The sequence below is a fragment of the Solea senegalensis genome, linkage group LG15 (assembly GCF_019176455.1).
Source record: "Solea senegalensis isolate Sse05_10M linkage group LG15, IFAPA_SoseM_1, whole genome shotgun sequence".
Taxonomy (NCBI): Eukaryota; Metazoa; Chordata; class Actinopteri; order Pleuronectiformes; family Soleidae; genus Solea; species Solea senegalensis.
In genome coordinates this window covers 19,295,894-19,316,238 of record NC_058035.1, presented here as the reverse complement: position 1 = coordinate 19,316,238, position 20,345 = coordinate 19,295,894, and the positions used below count along the sequence as shown (strand labels likewise).

The following is a 20,345-nucleotide window of genomic DNA, read 5'->3' as shown; positions in this document are numbered from 1 at the left end:
CAAGAGAACCACTAATCAAGATAAATTATTACTGTTGTAACGCAGGTGTGCGCAGGAGCGTTTGTGTGTATTTACCTCCTCAGGACAGAGCTCGTGTGTGCAGGACATGAAGTGTGTGCAGAGCAGAGGGAAGCAGATGGAGTGTCGGCTCTGAGAGGGAAGTTCCAGACACTGCTGAAACATCTTTTCAAACGCACGGCTGTAGAAGCTACACACACACACACAACAAAGAACATGGGAGAACATATAAACAAGTATTACACACTACTACTTTAAATAAAACTATTTTTGTTATAATATTTTGAGTCTCATTACATCCAAATTATTTTGCTTTATTAAAAAACAAACAAACAGATTTTTGCTCAGCCCATTAAATCTATGCAAGCTTAAATGTTTAGCATTTTGAGAATAAGTTTGCTGTCTAATGTCATTGTTAGAGAGCCTTTTCCATATAAAAAGTGAAACTTGTGTTGCTCTGTAAATGGCTCATCCCCCACACCAAAGTCCATAGAGAAAAACAGGAAGTTAACACTACAGCACACATAGTTGTTATTTTAGTGATGGAGACAGCAGTGATGTGATATTTTGAGGCTTCTTTGTAGCATCACAAACTCATCAAACAAGGCAGCAGTAGCCCAGAAAAATCCCATGTGTCCACAATCCAAAAACACAGATTTTCTCCTTGGGCTCTGTTTTGGGAGACTGAGCTTCAAAAAAACTCCACTATCCCTTTCATGTGTGGGGCTCACCAGAAAATGGACAGGTCTGATGTCTCCACCAGCATGTCCACCAGAGAATCCACCATCTTTGTGTGGAAGATGATGGTGTTCATCATTTTACCGAGCTCCTTGTGGTCAGCTATACCAAGACTGGCTTTTGAGACACTTGTGTAAGCCTAAAGAGAGAACAACATCAGAGAAGGTGGGAAGAGGACAGAAAGGGAACGCATGGAGTTAGAGGGTGAAGTTAATGGAGGTCATATTGCACAAGCAGAGCCTCTCTGTCCTTTATAAATATGTAAAAACAATTTAAGCTCTAGATTAGTGTGAATACCTGCAGTCTGAACCAGTCGAGCCTCAAGCCTCTGAAGTCAAACACCTCTCCGTCCTCCACTGGAACACAGAAGCACACAAGAGTTAGCTCAGAATTATTCACATCATCATTAAAAACACCCAGATCACAAGTCCTACTCCTATAAAAAGGAGTTTAATTATTGCTGCTGCCTCTACTGTATGTAATAATACTGCAATACGTCTTATTGTCAATGATACTATTTCAAGATTTAATAGTTCAAAAAGCAACGATTTACCTTGTTTGACACTGAGAGAGGTCATAGTGTTGACAAATGAAGACATGATAATAGACTCGTCCTCTGGACACACGGACAGGTTCTGTTCCATAAAAGACACATTACATTAGAAAGACGTGCAATATGGAAATATGGATTTGAAGTAAAAGGCCGTCAAGGCCTAATTATTTTAAAAATAAAATAAACATTAGCATTTAAATGTCAATGTTAATGATAGTGGTGATGATGATGATGATGATGATGATGATGGTTAGTTAAAGTAAAATACTCAACATGACAAACTGTTGAACATCAAGACTAAGAATAAAAATCTCCATGATTGCTCTGTACAGTTTTTTTCTAACAAGCTCAGTGGCAAGGGTTGTTTTGATTCCCGCCTCCACTAGTCAACATGCCGATGTGTCCTTGGGCAAGACATTAACCCCATGTTGCTCCTAATGGCTGTACTGACAGCGTGTGAACGGGTATGAAAGATATGTGATAGAAAATGTGCTGTGCATAGATGCACTGTATGAAAATGTGAGTGAATGGGTGTGAATGGCAGTGGTCATCAAATCTAGAAAAGCGCTTTATAAATACAAACAATTTACCATGAAATACATAGATGTAAAGACAAAAGATAAAAAACATAAAATGTCCTTTTAATTACTTTATGATTATTTGAAAAAGAATACAGATGATAAAGACAGTCGTATCGCTTTATATTACGGTTTGAATTTGTTTTATCAGCTTCAGTACAGAATGACTTAGTTATTGTTGTACATTAAAATATACTACGCTTTCAGTGGAACTAAATAAATGTGACTGTGGGGGGAGGCAACAGGCTGTTTATTTTTCAACAGTTCAATCCAGTAAGTCCGTGTGAGTGCGCTGTTCATACCTGCACCAATTCGTTCAGCACCACAGCATCAAAACCAGACAGGTACTGTACGTAGTATCGCTGCATCACAGGACCGTACTTCCTGACATGAGCTCGGAGTTCTTCCATGTAGAAGATCAACTCTGCTATGTGTCTGCAAAAAAACCAACAAAATTAGACTGGAGCCGCACAAGCTACACAGAGAGTAGGCAAAGAATGTAGCGTGGTCTATTCAGGCCTGAACCTGGACTGTACATTAGCATTATTCATGAGTGCGTACTTGTCAATGAAATCATCTGTGCTTTTCTTTTGGATGTTGTCTGCATGTCGAAGCAGCCATATTATCTCGTCTCTGGCAAAAGACAACGCCATGAACACAAATAAAGCCTGGTGGGACAGAAAGAAAGAGACAATGTCAGAACAAAAATAATTGTGAAGAAGAGTAGCTGGCTATAAACTGTATCTTCCAAGGTCTGACTGCAATAATGTAAGATAAAGACATTTTTCACTGTTTATTGATCTCCTCATTTCAGTGCCAGGGATGCTGAAATGGAAAACCACTGCCACATTAACATTAGCAAATGGAACAACAATTTAACTTGGCCAAGTGCTCCTCCCGATTTTTCTCAAGATCCATTCTATTCCATTTCTTTTCTAGGTGCAACAATTAGAGAATTCATTTGCATACTTGCCGATGCCAAATTCAACATTTTTGGCAGTATCCCCACACTGGCATCAACACCAGAACATCTCCATCTAAAACAGCAACCAATCTCACCAATCTCAGAATTTAAAGTATATCTTATTAAGTATATCCGTAAATATGTTTTTGTATAACTGCTTTAATTAGTCTTATGTAATTAAGGAAAGAGCCTTGCTTTATGGAGGTCGTCATCTTGTGTTGAAATGTTTCCACCGCAGTCATAAAAAACTAAGCATTTTTGCTTTTTTAATCAGAAAATGAAGAAGAATCAGTTTATTATAACCGGCAGTCTCACCTTACTTGTTACTTATTCTTACACACTGCATTTTTAAGTTAATAAAATTATAAAGGAGTTAAGTGTCTTCAAATTGAATCTCAGGTTATTAAAGTTGTTATTTCACTTTTTACTGTGGTACTTTTTTATTACCTTAGGACCTAGCAGCCCAGGCTGATCGGCTAAAACAGTTGCCAACTCCTTCAGAGCAGATCTGAGGAACTTGCGTCTCTCTCTGTGCATGGAGCCTCTGCAGAGTCAGACAGACAGAGGAAGTCAGAGCCGAGCATCAAAAAACACAAGCAGCTTGGTAAATGTTATTTTGACACTTTCAGAACAATCCAGTATGGAGGACACAAAATAACTCAGCGGATGACAGTAAGAGAACGAGGAAGAGGATGAAAGGGGAAGATGAAATAAATAAGGAGGATAAAAGCAGGGATGGGAGGGGCAATGGATAAAAAAGGAAAGAAAACGACGTCGGTGTGACACTGAGAGAGACACAAGAGGATACGAGGAATAAAACATCGATTAAAAGGAAAGCAGAAAAATAAACCAATATAAAAATAGGGATATATGACGATCATGTACATACGCGTGAGAGAGGGCCTGTTCTTTACACTCTCTGATGTCGTTGATGCGTTTGTTGTACCTAGAAAAAAAAAACACAAAAGGAAAGAAGCATTTGTATTACACTGCGACTCAGCAATATTGTCTTTTAGTATCTGAGAATTCATTTTAGTCAATCAAATTTTATTTGTACAGCACATAATTGCAAATTACAATGTGTGTCACAGTAGAAGATTGTCTGCCCTTAACCCTTGCCAACGGTGAAGAAGAACGACCTCCACTAAAATAAATGTGGTATTATTTGACATCTATCAAATATTGTATTCAAATTCCTTGTTTTGTCTGACTGATTTAGGAGATACATCTAATACAGATCTACAAAAACTGTTCCGTAGTTTGTGCTGCTCCGTGTTTACAGATGCAGAGACTCTTACCCTCTGATGTTTACAAACAGATCCTCTGCAGCCTTGTGGATGTGGAAGACTTCGTCCCTGAACAGACAGAGACAGGTGGAGCTTTGCAGAGCCAACTTCCACAGAGACAAGGCTGCGGCGTCGCTGTTCAACACTGCGTGACACAGGATGAAACCAACTGGAGACAGAGAAGAAAAGTGTATTTAAAAATGGAGCGCGGGCAGAAGCAGTTTGAACAACTAGAAACCAGAGTGTTGCAGAAGTTTCTACAGTACTCACAAACAATCCACTTCTCCATTGCATCCAGTGACAGATATTCACACGGCATCTAAAAGACAAGAGATCCAGGAAGCGAGTGAGGCTACATCCACACCAACATTTTTTAGTTTTAAAACGCTACTTTTGGTTTGTTCACATCTCATGTCCATAATGGACTTTAATTCCCAAGGCCCTAAAACCAACACTTTTAGAAAATGCAGTTGTTCATGTTTTAGTTTTAAAAGTCTTGGGCTGTGTTTTAGCCTAAATGAGCAGAAACATTTGGAAATTATGACATAAATTTCCACATTTGCTTTGATTATGCATTAACATTCATGGCATATCCTTCCCTAGTTCATCACACTCCAAATCACAAGCGTGTCTGATGAGTTCCACTTGTTGTTGTTCTCCCCACATGCCAAACTATGCACTGCTAAGCTTTCAAATGCTGTGGGATCTACTTTCTGGTTACTTCAGCACAGGTATGACCAGTGCATGTTCATTTACGCGCTTATGTGATGCAGATCATTTATGCCGTTTCTAAAATGCACATGATCTGAGAAATTGAAGGATTATATCAGTGGGACACAATGTTGCTGTCAATTGTTTGAATTATTATCGTATTAAACAACAGAATCTCAGAAAACTCCTGCTAAGATTATGGATGCAGATTTAAGACTAATTAATAAATAATTTCAAACATTTGGAGTGCAGTGGTCATACTCACAGTGTCAGACTGAGCAGGATTGAGCATGGTAGAGGGGGCAGAGATGAGAGAGAGCAGCTGGGCATTCCTCCACTGGTCAGCAGACAGGTTCCTCCTGGGGTAGACCATCTGAAGACTGATCAATGCGTCTGACAGGGACTGCAGGAGAGGAGAGATGAAAGTCTGAACTGTGTAAAAGTATGAAATGTTTATCCTTATTTGTACATAAAGATCTGCAGTATTAGAATCTTAGTGAGATAGTTTTGACTGTATTGTTCTTTTAATTTAATTGATATTTCACCTCTCAGAAGAAACTGTCTCACAGTGTGAACTGAACTACACATCTCTCCCACCTTTCCATGCGGAACAAACTCCTCCATCATCTTCTTCAAAGGGTTTTCATAGTCCACGATCATCTGGCCCAACCTAGGATACTCCCGGTCACTGCAACACACACAGAATGAAGAGACCATGTGACTTCCGCTGATAATCATAACAGTGATTATGCTGCTGCATTGTACCATTTGACAGTTAATAGGGCAATACAATACAAAATAATACCCGAAACTAGTAAACGAGACCATGAATGCCTACAGTATTTAGTGGTGTTATGAATCAAATCGCAGATATGGTTGTTATGTCATATAATTGCATACAAACTGACTTCTTTTTGCAAACAGTGAAGTCACCCTGTGATGTAGATCAGGTTGCAGGCAGTTCAGGATGAGCCTCTCACTTTATGGGCCCAACGATTATTTTTATCTTTTCATATACAGACAATGACCTGTGTTTTGATCCATGGGCTAGTGATTGTGTGTGTTTTGGTCACCTGGCTCCATGCGTCATCTCGTGGGCGTAGTTATACAGTCCTATGATGGCTTTTCTCTCCTCGATGCGAGACAGTATTATCATCAGAGTTGTGTAAGTCACCACCAGGTCTAGGTAGTTCTTTGTCAGGTCAAAATTCACCGTCTAGTAGGGAAAAAAGCAGACGTGTTTTCAGAAATGATCGAATTTTGTTTACCATTATACTCTCTCTCTCTCTCTCTTCAGCAGAGAGAAATTAGGTTTAACAGGCATCTTGTTATTGATTAGAGTCACAAACCCCAGAAAACTTTCAGAGAGCACAAACCTCCACCAGGCCCGCTCAGTTGCCCACTGTGTAAATACAGATCAAGAACTGTACTGTAGATCTATATGCCTGGACATCTAATTGCCTACATCTAATTGTAGGCAATTAGATGTTTGCCTACAGCAACACTAACATTTTATAGTTATTACTGAAAATGTTAATCCCTCCAATCTCTCAAGGGTCATGACTCAAGCCAGATCTAAAAAAAAATCTAATAATTTCTTCTGTGGAACTTAACCTACATCCCCAGAACAATATATCAAAATCTCTCCTTAACTTTCAGAATTTTGTTGCTCAGACAGATTTTTATTGGTTTGCATTAGATTTTACGGATTGAGTAATGATTAATAATGTGGACATTCAAGTGTATTCATCAATGTCTTGTTTAGATTTTGCACTTACAATATCAAAGAAGACCTGGCAGGCATCGATGGTGTTCAACAGCTCACACACATGGTCCTGTTGATACAGATATATATTTATATATATATAAATATATACACATTCTTCATTAGCATCACCAGCATGTATTCATTCACATTATACAGTACTGTGAGCTGGTTTGTGCATGTTCTCCTACCTTGAATTCCATGACATCTACGAACGTGAAGTAGTAGAGAGCCAAGTTTTTCAGAATCTCTGACTTCTCCTTCTGCAGCTGAGCCAGCTGTTGCTGTTAAAACCACACGACACAGTAACACAAAGTCAGAAGCGTACACAAGTGTGATACACACAAAATCATTTACTCTTATTTGAAATATACCACTCCGAGTTTCTATGTCCTGTGAGAAACTGTCCAGAAATGTTTCATATGCTTGTTATCGCATCAACATACAGTAAATATAACACTTTGTATGACTCCTCTATTATATATACACAATCTGTCCAATCATTTCTCACTCTAGATCTGAGATTTTGGAGCTGAGCGTTTCTAAATTGTTATATTTACTGTATGTAGACAATGTGACAATCATGTCAAACATTTCATGTCAAGTTGTTATTTTCGTCAAACATTCCTATCATCTATCCATTTTCTGTCACTTTTTCCTCCACACGAGGGTCGTGGGTGCGCTGTGCCAATCTCAGCTGACATAGGGCGATAGGTGGGGTGCACCCTTGACAGGTCGCCAGTCCATCACAGGGTCACATACAGAGATGAACAACCATCCACACTCACACCTGTGGTCAATTTAGAGTGCCCAATTTGCCTAATCCCCAAATGCAGATGCATGTTTTTGGACTGTGGGAGCAAACCGGAAAACCCGGAGAAAACCACACACACAGGGAGAAGATAGCAAACTACAGGCAGAAAGGCCCTTGTTCCGACTGGGTCACGAAACCGGGTCTTCCTGCTGCAAAGGCAAGAGTGCTAACCACTACACTAGAGCTGAATCAATTACTTGATTAATGAATTACTAAATGACTCGTCAACTATGTTGATAATGGATTAATCGGTTTGAAGCCTTTTTCATTATTAAAACAAGATTTCTGATTGTTTTAGCTTCATAAATGTGTTTATTTTCTTAATTTCTTTGCTCCATATAACAAAGAAATCATTACAACTGAATCATTTTGGTTTGTGGACAAAACAAGACGTTTGAGAACATCATCATTTCCAGGTTTGACGAACATTGATCAACTTTTTTTTTTAATGTTTACTAACATTACTTGATTATTCGAGCAAAAAATCGAGAGATTAATAGATTACACAATAATCGTTAGTTGCAGCTCTACACTACACCAACCGCATGGCCTATATTTTTCATTTGCTTATATATTTTATTTTTTATATGAAGTAAAACCACATTTGGGAACTAAAGTCAGCTGTATTTAAAGTTCAGCATCTCAGAAAAAAAAGTTTGACCAAAGCCAGAACAGTCCCGGATGTGTTCTCTGAAGTTTGTTAATATGAGAAATTCAATCAAAGCATCAAACGTTAGAATGTCTGTCTGTGCTTATTGATAGATGAAAATATGTACAGCTGGGGGCTAAGTATTTATTTTTTGCAAAGCATGAAAATGAATACAGCTTTAAAAGACTGTCACATTGAATCTGGCTTCAAAGTCTGGTGAATCAAAAGGCAATGTGAAAGTATTTTTCCATTTACATGTTAGCACTGACAGAAGCACATTGCATGTAAATCTAACCCATCCGAAGAGTCAGAAGTGTGGCCTGAACCGGAATTTGGAAATAGGAAAAAGTGCAGGAGAAGTGTAGAGGGAAGAGTACGACACTGCTGCTGCACCAAGGAGATAAACCCTCTGTTGAACAAAGTCAAGTAAAATCTTTATATTATGATTTTAAACCTCAAAACATTTTTTTAAATCTAATCTACATTCCCACGTTTTACTGATAGACACAATAAATTGTTGTATCCCCTTAGTGCAGGCAGTCCGTTAAATATTTAAAGAGCCAGGCAGTCATTTAACCAGCCATTCAGCAGGCTGATAGGCCCAGAAACTAACCAGCCACACAGTCACTCAGAGGATGAAGGAAGGAAAAGCAAAGAAGCCATTAGCAAAGAGAAGACAACAGAGCAAAGTAAAACACACCGCAAGAAGCTTTAAGAACAGATACAAAATACATATTGCTGCGAAAACTAAGGTACATGAACTAAAATATAAAAATGTTACAGGAACTTAGATACAAAAACTTACCAAAAAGCACAAATCCGGAATAAGCCATGTTTAGCATGCAAAAAACAAACAAACAAACAAACAAACAAACACAGAAACAAAGCAGAAAACAACGTAAGACAATTTATGCACAGTTATACAGAATAAAGCAGTTAGCAACACACATATACATACACACATACAAACAGCTGTTTGCTAATTAATGACAGCTTCACATCAATACATAGGCCAGAAGCTATGAGCTAAGCTAAAGGTGCGTTTCCATCGCATAGTTCCAGGATCTAAATGTCATAAAAGCAGTAAAAAACTCTCACAAGCAAATAATATCACTGCACGCACGCAGATATTAACGTATGCCTGTGCAATATGGGTTCTGTAGCTGTCTGAACTGCTCACAGTTGTTTAATATGCTTGCGAGGACCTATATATATTTACTGCTCTCACGACTTTTGACATAAAAGTGACGCCGTACCCACACACAAACGCACGGTGCACTGCGAGTCCAGAGTGTGTGCTGCAGCTGTGTCACAGTCAGAAAGATATATATAAAGTTGTTGTTGAGTTCTCCCAGTGGAGGTTTAAAAAAACTATGTGGATGTTTTGATGAGTCACTGATGCAATGAGAGAGAAAAGACAGCAAGAGAGTGCAAACAGCTGGTGAGTGACATGGTGGAGCTAAAATAGTGAGTTAACAGCAGCGCTAACAGAGATCTAGTTCCTGCGGTGGAAACACACCTTAATAGATCAGAATTAAAAAAAAGAAGTATAATAACAATAATATAAATGATGAGCAATCATTCAGATTAGTTCACTTGAAAAAGATGGACATACACACACGCACGCACGCACGCACTCACTCACTCACACACAAATAAACAAACAAACCTGTCAAAAGAAAACATTTCATGAGTTTTGATTGGTTAATTATGACAATTGGCAAAAAAACACTGTAGTGTTCAATCAATCAATCAGTTAAATTGAAGAAAATTAAACGCTGGCTCATTTGAAGTAAATTATTTAGTTCAAAATTTAATGATTTCATCTTCTCAAATGTAATTATTTAAAAATTATTTTATTTCACTGTTGCCAATAAAGAGATATCAACTATACCACTCCCACTCTCTAAACTAAGAAACTCACCACATACTGTACATAAACACATATCATTTTCTTTAATATTAATATAACAAAGGTTCAATATACAGTATGTTCAAAATTTGTGCAAACACAATGAAGAATTACATAATTTTTAATACCTGAAATGTCTCTGTTAAATGTGTTTCTTTTCTGACCATAAACATTTTTACAAATTTCATTCAGGAGCTTAATTCTAAAAATGTTTAACAGTGCGATATGTATTATAAAATATAATCGATATTGGCCATTCTTTCGGTTTTGACGAATGTTTTGTAGTGATCATTTTTATCATCCTTAGCCTTACGTGCAGGTTTACTTACATTATTATTCCGTGTCTCCACAGCAGGGAACTTCCTGACGATGAATTTAACAGCACTCTCCAAGTTCTTATCGACCAGATAGGAGGGCTTGGCCTTGGGGTCGCCACATGCCTGCAAAGGAGAGGAGATGAAGATGTGAGGGGCATCACAATTACAAATATGGTGAAATACACTGTTGCAGCTGAAACCCCCTAAACTCTTTCTTCTTTATCTCAGCATTTCTGACTCAATTATCTTTCCTCAGAGTCTATCATGTTAGATGTCTGGTCATCACCAGGGAAACATTTAGTGCCGACAGTAAAAAAAAAACGGGTTTATCTCAGGCAAAGATGTGGGGGGAGATGGATAAAATAATGACTCCACTGACATTTAGTGACGTTTCCAGACCAAAGGCATTTTCGGGACACACAGAAAGCTTGATGCAGTGACCTGCAGTGTGAATGTCTGATTTGATGTTTAGATGTGAACGTCAACTAGGAGATTTTAGACTTCATGCAGAGTCAACAGGGAGGATTTCCACTTTGTTGATTTATGTGGTTTTCCTGTAGATAAACAAGATTCAACTGAACTGAAGAAACTGAACTTATCAGTGGTTCTCAGCTGCTGAGCTGCGGAGAAACATTACACAGCTGAGCCTTGATCCTGAAATGTTTATTTTAGATTCATGCTTATTGTAGAGCCATTAGCATTATGGTGGTTACTTTAAAATGTATATAGATTTGTAAGCACCAAAAACAAAACTGTACAGTTTCAACTACAGCTGCAACTATAAAATAATTAAAGCTACAGTGTGTCAGCTTTGGTGGCATTTACAGTAGCTCTAGAAACTTTATAGTAGGCTTTTTAATCATGTTTTTTTTGTATATAACCATTTTGTTACTTAGACGATGAGCTCTTTATAAAAGGCTGCAATTTAATCATTCCAAATTTCAATTTTCAATTTTAAATGCAATACGCTAATGTTTCAAACTGAGCTCTGAATCTTGGATTAGAATATAGTAGTTCATATTTTGGTGGTATTCTGTGTGGTAATCCTCTGTGTTATTTTAAATTTTTAGTGTTAAAATTCACAGCTCAAATCATTTTCGCAATTATAAAAAAAAGAAAAAAGAAAATTAAATATTTTACCAAAAGGTTTCAGCCTTTCCCCTATACTGTGGAGGTGAAGGCCACTAGAGTTTTTTTTACTGAAGTTGCAATAATTTAATGATTTGTAATTGACTATAAAATAATTAACCGAATATTTTTAGATAAAAAAAATCATATTTTGTATTTGTTTTTTTTACTGCACTGCTGCGTCCCAAAAATAATAACCAGTGGATGTTGAATTGTCTGCAACACAGAAAGGCTGAGATGCAGCGAGAGAGTCCTAGGTGACGAGAGGGTTTCAGTTTCAAACTCTGTCTGAGCCATCACTAGTTAATGCTGCCACATGACCGGCAGAGTGATGGACGGGTAGAGTGAGGAAGACAGTGAAAGAAACAAAAAAACAAAGAGAGAACAAAGACAAATACACAGAGGAGGAAGTCAAAGTAGGGGTCACACAGACAGGTCAACTAAGTAATGACTCAGGAGAAATGATGGTGAGGGAAAAGGCAGTGACAAAAGGGTCAGAGAGAATTTTCTTTCTCTGAATGTGTCGTGTAATCTGCAGCAACATGAGTGGCAACATTTTAATTATTTCACTGCATCTGCAGAGCTGATTTTTTTCCTCCTCATTTATATTCTCATCGACATCTCAACAGGTGTCGCAGTATCTGCCTAACAACACTGACCCTGGCAGGAAGCAACAGTGCTCATGCATTATGGGAAGTGTAGGAGTGAATGGTGGGGAAGATGTGGTCCATGCATGGGTCATCAATGCATAAAGTTTCTTTGTTATAAACACAGTGGGACATTCCTCGAGGGGGTCAATGACTGTTCTGACAATTCAGTTGTTCCTGGTTGAGGTTTTCAGTTCAGAAATTGGAAGCAAACATTTGGAGAAGTACATAAGTAACATTACTAAAATAAATACTACAACACTAAACTGTGCCATGAATACAATGTTTGTACACACAATTACATATCACAGCTACCAAACCAGCGGACCTGAAACAATACCACATAAACCCAGATTTCAGTTTGCATGGCATTGAAATATTTCATCAGCCAGTGCAAAATGAAACCGCAAACAGCAGCACATGCTAGTTCACACAAACAACAACACTTGGAAAACCTGAAACACAAGGATCAACATAACCATGATTTGATACAACTTTCTATACCACTATTGTGTTGCCTTCACACCAAACGTAATGCAAATTTTCGGATTGCTAGTTTGGCCTCATTTAGGATTACGTGTTGGCATTACAGGTGTCATGATTCTCCAAATTCTCAATTCGATTCGATTTAAGTCTCAATCTTTTCTTTTCTCTTTTAATGCAGATAGGTCTGCCATTTTTAGACTCTAGAATGATTGGTTTTATGTTATGATAACTCATTATAACAATATGAATGTAACAATTACCAGTCAATTGGAAACTAACTGTAAAAAGAAGAGAAGTCATAGAGAGTCATGTTGCTCTGTGTTGCTCTGAAGGTCCAGCAATCTGTTGTTAAGGCCACTAAATCTGCACTGACTTACAATAACATTATCATACATGAAGTAACTTTGTAGTAAGATGTGACCTACTTGGAATTTTAAAACACTAGTTAATAGAGTGGTTACAGTACACTAAATAAATGCTTAAATCAAGGGTTTTCCACCACTGCATAAGGTTGTATGGCTGATGCTACAAATATATTATACTATAGTCGTAGTTATAGCTTTGGCGCGAGTTGAATTTGGAAGTTACCTGTGTTAACAGTTATTTAGATATAGTAGATGCGTCTACATTCTTATGATGCATGTGGAGATGTCCTGTGATATGCTACATGCATATAACATAGCTTACACACTGTGGTTTTCCGTTGTTGACATAACTCATGGAAAACGCTAAATATTTTCACACCGGAGTTCAGTCAGTGTGTCACACAAATCAACAGTTGCTGTGGTTACGATTAGTTGGCATCAGCTTTGGGTTAGCGAGAGGAGGTAGCATGTAATCCTGCCACACTGGGGGCATGGTTAAAACCCCGATTCCATCTTTGCTTTCAAAGGTCGAGAGTGTGACATTGTTTCGATCAATATTCTATTAACAATCGAGATAACTGCAGGATTAAGAGGAAAAAAACGCTGATCACAAGGTTGTTAAATGGTACAAGTGTCCAAATTTGCTTACTCAGCAAAATCTACTCAACTATATGTCAAGCTAATCACTCCTAGTCTGTAGCTGCAGTCGTTTCAGGCACCAGACACCAGACACAGACATGCTGAGTTCATGAAAAACAGCAACAGCTGAAAGTTCTCAAAACACGAAACACAGGGACACTCAGAGGGGTTCCACACAGAAAAGAACACAACACTAACATTCAAAAACCATCAATGACACAGACTGTACCTTGAGGCCTTGTGCACACTTCTCTCACATCTGAGCAGATTTCTAACATCAAGAGCTGTCAGAGCTCATCATCAGTGACACTGTTGACTCAACAGCTACTTGTTCAGGTCTGAGTAAGACGTCAGCTAAATACAAACCACATTAACAAGGACTCAAGATACAACTGTGAAATCCATGCAACAGCTAACCCAGTCTTCCTCTGATGACAACACAGCAGGAGCCTCACCTAGTACAAAACAGTACTACTTTCTAAAATGGCCATTAGTACGCAATTACACTTTGACTGACTCCAGGAAACTGTAGATCATAAACCTGTGTTGGTCACTTTAGAGTGAACAGCTCAAATAAATCTACAATTTTTTTAACATGTTTTAGCCCAACCTCAAACTAAAAAAAAGTGCACAGGTTATCAAATGGCCTTCCGTAGACATTCTTTCATAGATAGACCCTTTGTCATGTAGGAAACAAATTCACAATTAACATCAACCTTTCTTTTTGAATTTTCTGTTTAAGGATGTGCTGGTGCTGAACGCAGCCAACTTATATTTCAGGAAGTCACTTAAAAAACAACAAAAACTAAGGAAAGCAACAGTTACCCAGTTTCTGTATCACACATAATAGTGACATGACTGACAAAGAGAGAGAGGCAATTAACAACACGCTGACAAACATTTGATGTAAACACCTACAGGCAGTAACGTACACTTACAGTTAAACGTGAATTTTTAAATGGGCTAAAACAGGTAAAACCTCCCAGAGGATCATTGCATTTTTAAACTAACCAGGACTAGATACCTCTCTTAATATAAAGCCACACCAAAACAGTACCTCATCAGTTGCATAGGCCTAAGTAAATTTACATCCTCAATAGGGCTGCAACAAAACAACAATCAATTACTAAATGAATACATTTAAATAATCGATTTATTGTTTGAGTGTTGAGTGTTTTTAATAATTCAAGCACATTCTCTAATTTTCCTGCATCTTTTTCCTGGTTGCTTTGCTCCATATGACAAAGATTTAATTAATACTAAAAGTAATGTTGGTTTGTGGACAAAAAAGACATTTGAAAGCACAATTTTTAAGTTTGGGAAACACCAATTAACATTTTCAGACACACAACACATTAATCAATAATGAAAAGAATGGTTAGCTGCAGCCCTAATCCTCAAATATTAAAAGAAATATATATATATATTTTACTTTACTGAGATGTTGAGGGCAGAATTGGTTGCCTGGTTTCCTGGCACAGAAGGACAAAATAAACTTCTGTAATTTAAATGGCATGACATTATCAATTAGTGGTGGTGGTGGCTGGTGCAATAAGCTGGCTGGCTGGCTGGGTTTGGGTGGGGGTGATGGAAGGATGGATGGAGGGGGGAGCACAGTGAATGACATGTGAGGGCATGGGAATAAGCTGAGAATCAGTAGTGGTCAGGGAGGAGTAAGGGAGCTGTTGCCTGGATACCAGAACAGACCTTAGTCTCGCATCCACCATCGTTTCTCCACTCCAGGTAGCAATTAACAGCTGAGGTCCCACACACTGACCAACATACGGCAGGGGACTCTGGAAACAAATAGCACTGTGCAGGGGAAACCTACATCTGAAAACTAATTATGGATGCTAATTACGAGGTAGAATATTCAAAAGACCCCGTGGCATCTTTTCAGCCATCCCTCCGAGTCCCAGTAATCCACTCATAAAACAAACTCGTCTGTTGTAGCTCTCAGTGCTCTCTCATTTTTACAGGAAGGGATTTACTGCGGCAAAAATGAAATAAAAGAATATAAAGAATGGATGGTCTCACATCAGTAGAAAGAGAACCACTAGAGAACTACTAAAAAAAGTTAAGAGCTGGCTGAATGCCCAAGTGCCTGCTGGCAGTGCAATACTCCCAATCTTCAATCCTTATCCTTTTGTATTTGTCAGTATTATATCTAGGATAACTATGAGCTGTCTAGGATCATGATCATGGAGAGGTAAATCTCATGTCAAATTAGTTATTTATGAATTTGTGTAAAATACAGAAACTTGAAGTAGGAAGAATGTTTGTGGGGTTTGATTCACAGGGACTGCTGCCACTCTATTAATGCACTTATCATTTCATGTTCATAGGATGTGGAAAAATGTTTAAAGTCTAGTTTGAACTGGCCGGAAATGTATCTGCGTGAAATTAAAGAAGCTTTCTGTTCACAACTAGATCCCAGAAAAAACATGAGAATAACTTTCACTTAACTTTGAGTGGGAAAAAGAAACTGATGTGAATTCAGCTAAGCATGAACAGATTCTAACGTGAAAAGGAGTGGGGGCACAAAGGAGAAGACCAACAGATCAGTACAGGTAGCCAGGAGAAGGGAAGGGGAAAGGATGGGGAGGAAGAGGAGGGAGCTGAGGAAGGGTGAGGGGGGACGGATTTCATCAGTGGAAGGTGATAAACTTTGCAAACCTTCCAAACTTGTCCTTGCTGCATAGGAGAAGGGGGAAGCATTGGAACGGAGAGAAGAAGAGAAAAAAATCAAAACAAAGACCCCACCCAGACAAACTAACTGGTTCAGTGGTTGCAGACAAATACACACACACACCCTCACACACACACACACATGCATGCACACAAACGGTTTCTGTGCAGTCATCATCTGCCAGTCTAGCATATCACATAAAAAACACACACACTGTACTGACAACAGTCACCATCTCGAAAATAATACCAAGTATAGTAAGCCTACCTACGCACCGAGACGCACTGAAAAGAACATGTTCATTTTAAGACTGCAAGGATGAGCTGAAATAATAAGGTTGTCACTGTCAGCAGCTCCACAGTCTCTGAGACGGAATAGTGTGAAGAAAAAGTTTGATCCCTTCTGTCTTCACTCCACACTTCTGCTTGATGGATGTTGCCAAGTAACTAACAACGCAGCACTCCGTTCCTCACTGGAGCACTGGGTGCTTCACTTAGGTTTAAATTGGTTATTAAATGGTTATATTGACATGAAACTAAACTTATTTGTGGACACAGATCTCACTGCCCGAGTCTGTCGTGTACTGTACCTCTGATGGCATTTCTGAAATAATTAAGTCCAAAAGGATCGTCGAAAACTGGGTTATTCTGGTGGTGAAGCAGCAGCAAGCAGGATTTAACATGTAGCTTAATGCAGGTCAAGAAAGAGGCCCTTCTGCTGGAGTTCAGAACACATGATGCTTAAAAGATGGAGTAGGCAACACATTTATGGTCAAAAATAACCTTTCAATGTACTGTATATCAAGCAATCTACCTTCTCTAAACTGTTTCTCGAAATGCTGCTAAAAAAAAATCAATAATGGGAAAAAAATAACAAACAAAAAAATGCAACCGTCTATTACCTTAACCTCTTAACTATTAGCCTTGTGCCCACTCACACTGCCTAGCCATGGAACATTCTCAGAGTTCAATATACTTTAATGAGAGGAATTAGAATATAACACAGGACTAGCAGAGTGGTAAATACTGTTTAAATGATTTCTGTCAAATTCAGCTGGGGTAGTCCCCAGCAGGGCAGCATAGTGCTACAGTCACCAATAATTTTGATGTTCTAAATATTTTTCTATAGATGCATAAAGCTGGAATAGAGGGTGCAAAAAAAACCTTCAAGACAAAAGATGAATTGATAATTAACTTATGGATAGTTGCCATCTGAATCATGATCAAACTGAAAGGCAAGTGGAGGAAAAAGGTTTTTCTGCAGGTCCAACTAAAAGTATCAGTAAGTAATTAAAACAGCAGTGGGCTTAATTTTACTCTCACACTCTCAAAACACTTTATCAGGAACATCACACTAATACTGGGCCATTATTTTATTTGCTCTCAAGTAGCCTTTGTCTGTTTGTAGTGTGACTACACAAGATGATGGAAATATTACTCACTTATTTTTTATTGCTTACTCATTTTGCTCCAGCTGCACATTTACGCTGCCAGTCTCCTGTCACATCTCAAAAGTGTTTGCTCGAGTCAGATTTGTTGATTCAGGGACTACAGTGAAGTTCAATGCACATGGTCAGCAGCACTACACAGCTAGGGCACCTGCACTGCAAACAGCATGTTAGGTTCATAAATTCATGCTGTTGATGAAATCCATATTTCTTAGACCAGACCACGTTTTCCAGTTTTCAACTATCCAGTGTTGTGACTTCTTGTCCACTGCAGCCTCAGGGCGTTGTTGGCTGACAGGAGATGAAACCTGACGTGGTCTTCTGCTGTAGTAGATCTGTCCACCTCAATGTCAGATGTGTTTTTCCATTCTGAGAAGTGTCTCTGCTCACCACAGTTGATAGGCATGGGCATTTCAGTTACTCTGGCCTTCCAGTCAATGTAGCTATTCTCTAATATCATTGATGTGGTGTTTCTCTTGCAGAACTTTTCCTCACTGCCTCAGTGAATGTCATTAGTATTATGTTTTTCCACATTTTTGATGTGAACACTGACTGACACTTCTGATCTGTACCTGCACGGTTTTATGCATTTTACTACTTGCAAACAATTGCTGTTTGGATAAGTACATATAAGAAGTGGCAGTTGTACAGGTGTTCCTGATAAAGTGCTTAGTGAGAGTGTAAAAAAAGTGTTTTTGGATTTCCTTCCTGCAACCTCTTTACCTCCACTGACTAGATAAAGCACTCACACTAAAATACCCTATAAGAAACATCCATCCATCCACCCAGGTCGCCAGGGGCTGTGCCAATATCCCTGTTTTAATTTAGATTGTGTCAGGGAGGCATTTGTTTAACTTCCCTGCTTTCACGAAACAAGCTTAAATCAAGAAAATTCACATTACATTTCATTTCAGCAATTTTCTAAAAAAGAAAAAAACTAACTTTTTTATCATTTTTTTATCAAGGGTGATTGTGGAGCTATTATAATAAACTGAATCTAAATTACTTCAGAAACTTGCTGGAATTTAGAAACAATCTGGTACAGCTGCTACTGTGTTTGCACCTTACAGGTTACAGTGCTAACGGTCTATCCTGCTTTTTATAACTGCACTTATAATTAATAAAAAAAATAAAAATAAAACAAATACTACTTTAGGAGACTACGCTGTTAACCAGAGTATAAGCAAAGTAAAAGAAAGTATGTAAGCAGCACTGTATCCAAGACAAAAATATGATGTTAGAAGGTCCACTGGCTGAACGTTAAGCACAGCAAACAAACATTTTTAATGTCATTCAGCGTAGATTAATAAAGGTGACTGATCAGGAAAGTGAAAGGAACAGATTTAAAGGTTTCCTGCGACTAATCAGTGGGATGTGATGAGTGATTACACTTAAAATGAAAAGAAAAGCTGTGATCTTACCATGATCATATTAGCGTTATTGACAATGAATTGCTCTCCCAAAGGCATAAACCAAAAAACAAGTCTGTCATCTGTGTCTCCATGAATCTAGGTTGCACCACTGTTTAAGGAATTATTTCTCTCAGAAATAAAGTGATTCATTTACTCTCAATTACCACTGATGGTGCCAACATCAGTCCAGAATCATTATCACAGATTATTGTCCTGATTCTTTGATTTCTAACTTTGGGATGCAAGTAGATACTGAAAAGTTTGCTAATATTCACAAGGTAAATGGAAGCTTTAAAACATGTGAATAAGACTTCAGGGTAGATTGCGTTCAGAAGCGTTATGTGAGGCAGCTCAGGACAGATATATAGATGATGGGACAGACAGAAATGAAAAAGGAAGGAAGGAGGGAGGAAAGGAAGGGCGTGTTAGGAATAATTGCAGCAAAATCTCTGATTTTATCCTACCTCTCCAACTCTCTTAAAACATCTACAATTTAAAGTCAGATTTGTTAAGATAAAATGTTATTTTATCAAAAGTTCTTTTTCAATTTCTTCTTCATTGGGAATCATATTATTCAAAGAAAACAGTACCAACAACAACATCTGGTGCTTTAGAAATAACTACACATGACTACACAACTGCCAGAAAATAGGAAACAGTATGGGCCTTCAGACATCTTAATGTCTACTCTGAACTCTTTATAACTTTGGTAGGACATAACTAGCCTCTTTCACACTCTCCCACTTTTGTTTATTCATCACACACACCCAAGCACAAAGGCTCGTTCCACACAAACAGATCAACTACTCTTTTCCTCCCACACACAAACCATTAAGCATATACACATTTCAGAATCAGTAACATCAATAAGTGTGTTACAATTTACATAACTGTGTGTGCTGTGGAAGTGTATAGAAAAGTGTGTCTTAAATGATTCTAGATATCTGTGGAGAAATCAATCAATGTCTAACAGACGCTCAAGGTGTTATCAGCTAAAATTATGAATCAATTACTCAGTTGAGTGAGCAAGATATTATAAGGGAACATATATTGACATTGGGCCTTTAGTGTATCTTTTTTTAACATGGTACATTGAATTTTTAGGATGTTCTGTTCAGATTCTTTAAAACTGAATTCTTATAACCAGCGGTGGAAGAAGGATACAGAATATTACTCAGGCGACAACAATGAATCAAACAGTTAAATGTAATGAATGTATAACAAGGT

General features: G+C 38.1%; 1 protein-coding gene across 5 annotated transcripts in view; it reads right to left on the bottom strand.

Annotated features, from left to right (window-relative positions):
• The window catches only part of nckap1 (NCK-associated protein 1), a 30,433-nt gene that overhangs the window by 8,528 nt on the left and 1,560 nt on the right, over window positions 1–20,345 (bottom strand). The window contains exons 2-18 of one of the 5 annotated variants that reach the window (XM_044045202.1): window positions 16,247–16,264; window positions 10,318–10,428; window positions 6,805–6,897; window positions 6,627–6,683; window positions 5,922–6,064; window positions 5,446–5,536; window positions 5,114–5,251; window positions 4,408–4,456; window positions 4,150–4,306; window positions 3,741–3,797; window positions 3,299–3,395; window positions 2,449–2,555; window positions 2,190–2,322; window positions 1,310–1,391; window positions 1,054–1,112; window positions 750–895; window positions 76–208 (exon numbers count right to left, since the gene is read on the bottom strand). In XM_044045202.1, coding sequence (XP_043901137.1) covers window positions 76–208; window positions 750–895; window positions 1,054–1,112; window positions 1,310–1,391; window positions 2,190–2,322; window positions 2,449–2,555; window positions 3,299–3,395; window positions 3,741–3,797; window positions 4,150–4,306; window positions 4,408–4,456; window positions 5,114–5,251; window positions 5,446–5,536; window positions 5,922–6,064; window positions 6,627–6,683; window positions 6,805–6,897; window positions 10,318–10,428; window positions 16,247–16,264 — 1,671 coding nt within the window. The other 4 variants (XM_044045203.1, XM_044045204.1, XM_044045205.1 and 1 more) reach the window with 4 other exon arrangements.